Source organism: Microchirus variegatus (assembly GCF_963457635.1).
Source record: "Microchirus variegatus genome assembly, chromosome: 10".
Classification (NCBI taxonomy): Eukaryota; Metazoa; Chordata; class Actinopteri; order Pleuronectiformes; family Soleidae; genus Microchirus; species Microchirus variegatus.
This window is the reverse complement of record NC_139811.1, coordinates 9,565,198-9,572,798: the sequence shown is the minus strand read 5'-3', so window position 1 is coordinate 9,572,798 and position 7,601 is coordinate 9,565,198. Positions and strand designations below refer to the sequence as shown.

Below are 7,601 nucleotides of genomic sequence, written 5' to 3'. Positions count from 1 at the left end.
GAGTAAATTGTGCATTATCCTGCAGGGCCCAAGCATTAAAAACCTTAAAAATTCAAATTTAAGGGAGTGTCACGTGGGCCACGATGATGAGTCCAGAAATCTCACATGTTCAGCCTTAAAGTCATGCACAGGGATATCATAGGAGCTTCATTATGTGCCTGTGTAACATCTACATCTACTTTAATGCACCATAATCACAGGAATACATGGTGTCTGGAATAGCTAGCATGCTCGCTGTGTAGCAGACAGAGAGAGAGGGGGAGAGGGGGGGAGATTAGGTGGAGACCATGTAGCCAAAGGGCACACATCCTTGAAACAGCAAAAAAACAGTCTGTGGCAGGGCAGTCACACACACACACACCACCACCACCCTGTGTGTGTGTGTGACTGTGTGTTATTACATGTGTCATGTGTTTGACCTGACTGCTGATGCCGGTCAGCAAAGATTACAGCTTTTTTCCGACATCCACTCTGCACCGTGTGACACTCATAATATATAACGCTAATAATGTCTATCTCATGTATCCACAAAGAAAGAAAGAAAGAAAGAAAGTGAGGAGCGTGAATCCCTGGATGAAAGTGTCGGGGGCCTTTGCACCGTTCACAGGGAGGAGTCCTGTTCTCCTGAGCTGTGGCGATTCCATCAATAATAATAGTGATGTTGATGAGCTTCACAGCAGGTGCAGCGAAAGGGGATCAAACGTTCACTTTTCCCACTGACTTTTAAGTTTAAATGTAATTCAACACGTTTATAAAAACTGAATATCAAGAGACTGGGTGTGCTAGGCCTCACAACACAAATCCCAAGCCTTTTATTTTCTCCAGTCCTTTGCTATTATCGCCTCCCTCTCTCTCTCTCTCTCTCTCTCTCTCCCTCTCTCTCTCTCTCAGCTCGCGAGTGCCCAGTGCACCAGTGTGCACGCGACGTGCAGTGTGTGACGCTGGACCAATCAGAGGACGCGATTCCGAAAGTTTACCTTTTATGGCTCGAGCCGGGCAACTGCTGCAGTATAAAGGACGCGCGCCCACAGTTAGCAGATTCACTCTGAGCGCCGTCACACACACAGCTTGTGCGGGATATCATTTGCCTGTAACCGGTTCCCTTAAAGCGAAAAGCCCCCCCACCCAAAAGGTAAGACAACACGATTGTGGTTTTTTTACTCTTTTTCTAGCTTTTAAATGTTATTGTTTTGAAGGAAGGAGGGAAAAAAAAGTATGAGTTAATGCGTTTCTGGAAGACGGTTTGTAAAATTTTGATGGAGGAAAAAAAAAAACGGTCAGGACCACGAGGTTCTTTGTCCAGACACACGCAGTCTGAAGTGTTAATTATCTTAAATATGTATTTCATAGTTTTAAAATGAACATTATCCGCATTTGACATGTTCTTTCAGCGTATGCAGCGATAATGGGACCGTTAGTTTTCACAGGTGCTTTTTGAACGTTGCCGGCTCGCCTTTGAAGCATGCCGGCTAACGGGCCACTCTTTGCCTGCGGGTGTCGCGGCGTGGTCCTGCTTTAGTTTTACTATTCTGGTCTGGATTTGTTCCTCCGGCTAACGAGAGACGAGACATCCGAGCTGTGAGGGTGTCTGGACCCCGGGCTGCTCCCTTTGTGCCGCCTGATGCGGCGGGGTGTGACCTACTTTAGCATATTAGCCTAGCCACATCATGCTAACACCGCCCTTCATACGTGCAGCAGTGGCCAATTGAATTATATTGATTATAAGATTTTTATTTTATTTTTTTAAAGGCAAATCCAAGTTAAGGCGTGTCTGCCTTTAACGTTAACCAGAATAGGTGAAGGTGCTCCGTCACCTCACAGTGAAATAATGAGGCCTGCCAAAAAATTAACCACAAAGTGATCGTAAGGATCAGTCATTATCTTGTCATCGACTCGTTTATTGCCAAGTTTGAACAGGAAGAAGTGAGGAAATCTGCGGATGACTAATCATCTACTCTCCAAAAAAGGCGTGGCTTTCAGGAAACTGAGCATCGGCCCAAAGACTTGAGATAAATTAATGAGTCAACAGGAGTTCATTATGCAACCTGATTTCTCCTCTTTATTATATCAGCCTTTGTCTACTTTTGCTCCCCGAGATTAAAACGGCGGCGTGTCATTGTCGGTTTGCAGTCGTGTCAGGTGGCCATTGTGCCGTCGGTGCGTGAATGAATGAAGGCGATGACGCAGTGACTTTGACTCAAAGCATTAAAGGTTTCTGATATTTCGAACAAAAATGACTTAACAGTAACAGCCGGAGAGAAGTCTGAAGTGGACCGAACCAGAGGGAGTGGTCGCGGGCTCAGGGTCTGACCGTGTGTCGTATGTTCCCTTTTCTCCCCCCCCTCCTCCTTCCCTTGTTGTCTCCGCCGCTCTGGCCGCGCGCCATGGCGCCGGTAGCCGCAAAGCTGCTCAAAACCGAACCATGCCCTTATATGGTAATAACAGAATGCAGCGCCACTTCCTTTTGTCTGTCGCGCTCGGAATTTGAAGCACGCTCTCCACCTAGCGGTTGTTCTAGTGAATTGCAACTGGCGAATTAACAGGAAGTGAGTGTGATGTCATAATCGCTGCCGGGAAAGGGGATTCGAGACTCGCCGACTGTAACGGGGATTGTTTTCTTTCTTTCTTTTTTTAATAGTTCAGCCATGGAAGATGAAATCGCCGCACTTGTTGTTGACAACGGATCCGGTATGTGCAAAGCCGGATTCGCCGGAGACGACGCCCCTCGTGCTGTCTTCCCCTCCATCGTTGGTCGCCCCAGGCATCAGGTGAGTGACGTCATCACGGAAGCGCCGTTTTACTATTAGATCTTATATTTTAAAAATAGTACGAATAATTTTAACATCAATTATTCAATATAATTTTAAACTAATTTAAACAAAATTGTCATTACTTTTTCAAAGTTAAAATAAACTTCACAACTATATTTAATACTTTTTAAATCAAATGTAATGAAGACATAGGTATTTAAAATCTGATATTGCATTACACGTTGTCCATCATTAACACATTTCATCTTTTCTCTTGTTCAGGGAGTGATGGTGGGTATGGGCCAGAAGGACAGCTACGTTGGTGATGAAGCCCAGAGCAAGAGGGGTATCCTGACTCTGAAGTACCCCATTGAGCACGGTATTGTGACCAACTGGGATGACATGGAGAAGATCTGGCATCACACCTTCTACAATGAGCTGAGAGTCGCCCCAGAGGAGCACCCCGTCCTGCTCACAGAGGCCCCCCTGAACCCCAAAGCCAACAGGGAGAAGATGACCCAGGTACTTGACTTGTTCACACAAAGATGAGCTTCTCCAATTTTAGGTTACTGTTAAATACTATATTTCATTTTCCTCCTCTGTTCACTATTCTATTCTCACTTGATCCTTCCTCCCTACTTTTCCTCCAGGATCTCTCCTCTATGAGATGATCTATCATCAACAGGTCTCTTGACTGTGTGCTGTTCTGCACTTGTGAATATGTATTTGAGCACCTAGTGGGCATTTGACATGCACAAGTGTGAAAGAATGATGATTTTAATCAACACTTTCTTACTAACTCCAGTCTGATTCAGTCCTCACACTATTGCATGTAACGGGTGCAGTGTCAACAAGTAAACAACCCTCTGTGACTGAAAATGACAAGTTTGCTCTTGTTTTTACAGATTATGTTTGAGACCTTCAATACCCCCGCCATGTATGTTGCCATCCAAGCTGTGCTGTCCCTGTACGCCTCTGGTCGTACCACTGGTATTGTCATGGACTCCGGTGATGGTGTGACCCACACAGTGCCCATCTATGAAGGTTACGCCCTGCCCCACGCCATCCTGCGTCTGGACTTGGCTGGCCGCGACCTCACAGACTACCTCATGAAGATCCTGACAGAGCGTGGCTACTCCTTCACCACCACAGCCGAGAGGGAAATCGTGCGTGACATCAAGGAGAAGCTGTGCTACGTCGCCCTGGACTTCGAGCAGGAGATGGGCACCGCTGCCTCCTCCTCCTCCCTGGAGAAGAGCTATGAGCTGCCCGACGGACAGGTCATCACCATCGGCAATGAGAGGTTCCGTTGCCCAGAGGCCCTCTTCCAGCCATCTTTCCTCGGTAAGTCTCATGATGCACCCTACATGCTTTAAAGAAACAAACATGAAGTCTTTGTGAGATCTTCCAACACTTGCTAAATATGATTTTTTCTCTCAGGTATGGAGTCCTGTGGAATCCACGAGACCACCTACAACAGCATCATGAAGTGTGACGTCGATATCCGTAAGGATCTCTATGCCAACACCGTGCTGTCTGGAGGAACCACCATGTACCCTGGCATCGCTGACAGGATGCAGAAGGAGATCACCGCCCTGGCCCCATCCACCATGAAGATCAAGGTGAGTACTTGCAGAGTAGCAGTTAATTGCCATCCATGTGAATGATGGCCTGCGTATTGATGACAATGTTGTGGTATTCTAATGCCTCTTTTCTTCATGCAGATCATTGCCCCACCTGAGCGTAAATACTCTGTCTGGATTGGAGGCTCCATCCTGGCTTCCCTGTCCACCTTCCAGCAGATGTGGATCAGCAAGCAGGAGTATGATGAGTCCGGCCCCTCCATTGTCCACCGCAAATGCTTCTAAACAGACTGTTCCTCCTCCCCCTCCCCAACCAAACACCCAACAACTTCAGCTCTGTGCAAAACAACCACACCACACATTTCTCATACACACTCAGGCGCAGAGTCTAAATGACCAACTCATTGGCATGGCTTCATTTATTTTTGGCGCTTGACTCAGGATTTAAAAAACTGGAACAATGGAGATGGTAATGTTTGGCTAGGATTTAAAATAAAAAAGCACCCCCAGGGTTCTGCAGTTGCATCTGGGGACTTAAAATGTACATTTGTTCTTTTGTTTGAGTCATTCCAAATGTTTGTTAACTGCATTGTTCAAACACATGGTTCCAAATGTTGACTGCATTGTTCAGACACGTATTTGCCTCTGTGAAGGCTGCCCAGTGGTTGGCGCATACTTAAACATGGTTGTAGTATCGCTTGTATGTAAATTATGTCTGGGTTTTTTGTACTTTCAGCCTTAAAATATCTTGGTCCTGTTAATTTTCTTGTTTTTGTTATGCAACACCCAATCGTGACCTCTGCTTCCCCCTGTTGGAGGTTTCATCCCTGGGTGGTGGGGCAAGGGGTCTCACAGTGATGGGGTAACATGGGGTGCCAGACCAGTGGGGCCAACCTGTACACTGACTAAAACAATCCCAATAAAGTGCACATGTGTTCCGACATGATCTGTGACTTTTGTCCTCTTTTTAATCTTGACTGTTTCACGTTGTGTCAAACATGACAACATGGTTCACACTTAATCTAGTGTTTGTACAGCTATTTATGCTTCAACTCTTTCACCAAGGGAAATGACTCATGAGACCATTTTCAATATAAACTTAATTTGAAGATGTAAAGGTAAATTACTGTCCAGCTATTCAAAGGTCATAGAATAAACACATGACTACATTCTACTCGAGTATTAAATGGTTCTTACTAATTGAGAAGCTCAATCTGCAAATTCTCAAGGGAACACAACAGAAATTAGAACTTTATTTTAAACTACAATACCTGGGAAGATGTGTATCACAAACTACTGAAAGCTCTGCCAACACCACAATCCAGATTATCCATCAAGTATAACCTTTAAGATATTCACTAATTTCCTGATTATTTAACCCATTTGTCAATATGCAACACTTGCAATTGTAAGGCTGTTTTCACTACATGTGAATATACCCACATTTGCCACTTTATTAGGTACACCCAGTTTGTCACAAGTTGCTGCTTCTCTAGTTTGCTTCAAGGCTCCAAGTGTTTTATTTCAATAGACGCTCTTCATCTTGGTTTTTAATTAGTGTTTTTTTTTTTCTCCTCCAACCTCTGGTATCAACAAGGCATTTTCACTTAAATCACCTTTCTTCCCCACACTCTGATGCACAGGCTTGAACTTCAGTGTGTCATCTTGCCTGAATGCATTTAGCTGCTGGCCCGATTGTGGTCCACATTAGCACACTTTCTTTCACCTTTGTTGTATACACAGACGCTGAGTGATCTTTCAGTTGTGGTCATGTGGTCAGTCACGGCTCGAGGCTTTCAGCAGCATCATAAACCCTGGATGAAAAGAATGAAACTTGCTGCAGGCTTTTGTCACGTGGTTGTCACCCGTCGTGATGCAGGCAGTCCGTGCTAGATCGATGACTTCACACTCAATTATACATCGTTATACGTCTTTAGAATGAAGAATAATAAATACTGCAGGCCGAGTATCGCACACTGCGCACAGCAAATCTGCCCCACACCACAAGGCATGCAGTCGACCATATTGCATGTCCTAGGTGCTGGGCAGGACAGGTTAAAATATATATGTATACATACAAATAATGTATTATTGCCTTCATACAAAACCTCAGAATGTGTGTGAATCACCAGGCTTTTTAAAGCATGTGTTGTCAATCCACACCCTCATCATTCCCTATTGTAGTTTATTAGAGACTGGACGTCACTTTAAATTCTAATTTCCAATGTTTATGTTTGATTTGATTTAAGATAATGCAAAAAAAGAAAAGCTGTGTACGTATCAGGGATCGACATATTTCCAATACAAGAAACAGTAAAAAAAAAGGGTGTGGCCTCCATCACCATGCCTGTATCTGCTGCTGTGTCTAGTTTATGCTGACCTACTGTTTATGTTACACTGTGAACCGACTCTCATTTGCAAGTTTAAACGACTCAAAGGTCAGGAAGGATAAAAGAAAAGCTCTTTTAACACTTCTGTCCTCCAGCAACATGTCATGACACCACAAGATGTGCGGTCACGCTGTTATTTGTGGAAGCACGAGATCGGCTTGTTGTTTATTTGCTGGAAAAAAAGACAAAGGGAGAGTTGAACAAGTCATATTCTCCTGTAAATCCCTGTGTGGCTTAAGATCACTTCAAATGTGAATTTACAGCATTTGCACAGCGTCGACAGGAGATGGCGACAGAGACCTGTTTTTTTTTTGTTTTTTTTTAAATCTCCTTAGACCTCAGACCTCCTGTACACACCCTAGGACATGACTTCATACAGGCTGGAAGAGCTTGATCTGAGGTGCATTATGTAATAAATCTAAAGCAACTGGCCATAAAATCCTCCTAATATGTCACAGAGACTCAAGAATAATGTTCATATAACAAACTGAACTCACCAACAACAACAGTACAGCTGAAATAGTTGCATTTAAAAAAAAGACTGCAAATCATGTTTATGTTTTGAAATCATGTTTTTGCATGTGGCACCACCTACCGCCGTCTACCAATCATTGCAGTCAGTAGAGTCTCAGCTGCCGAGCAACCATGGGTTGCTAGTTATGTCGAAAAACGCAACCTAAAAGACCTCGGTATTTTGAATTTGAATGTAGTAATCGTTTTTGTCCACAGTCTTACATATGGCACCTTTATACCTACATATGGCGTTTCAGGAGCCCCGGCTACAACCAAACAATTCCTGTCCACTAATCTATAATCAGATCTCCCCATTTTGCATATTACCGAGATGAAAGAAAAGGATAAAGATGGATGGTGGATGA

The 7,601-nt window shown here is 44.2% G+C and overlaps 1 protein-coding gene across 1 annotated transcript; it reads left to right on the top strand.

Annotated features, from left to right (window-relative positions):
• The first annotated feature begins 1,049 nt into the window (after positions 1-1,049).
• actb2 (actin, beta 2) lies at positions 1,050-5,279 on the top strand. Its single transcript, XM_083896230.1, has 6 exons — positions 1,050-1,132; positions 2,639-2,768; positions 3,033-3,272; positions 3,656-4,094; positions 4,191-4,372; positions 4,475-5,279. Exons 2-6 carry the CDS (start codon positions 2,646-2,648, stop codon positions 4,616-4,618), a joined length of 1,128 nt encoding a protein of 375 aa, XP_083752356.1. The 5' UTR covers positions 1,050-1,132; positions 2,639-2,645; the 3' UTR covers positions 4,619-5,279.
• The last annotated feature ends 2,322 nt before the right edge of the window (positions 5,280-7,601 follow it).

Excerpts from the sequence above, each read along its gene's own strand:
- actb2 (XM_083896230.1), top strand. The coding sequence starts at position 2,646 with ATGGAAGATGAAATCGCCGCACTTGTTGTTGACAACGGATCCGGTATG. Across the intron at positions 4,095-4,190 it reads CTTCCAGCCATCTTTCCTCG|GTATGGAGTCCTGTGGAATC; the intron begins GTAAGTCTCATG and ends TTTTTCTCTCAG. Across the intron at positions 4,373-4,474 it reads CATCCACCATGAAGATCAAG|ATCATTGCCCCACCTGAGCG; the intron begins GTGAGTACTTGC and ends TTCTTCATGCAG.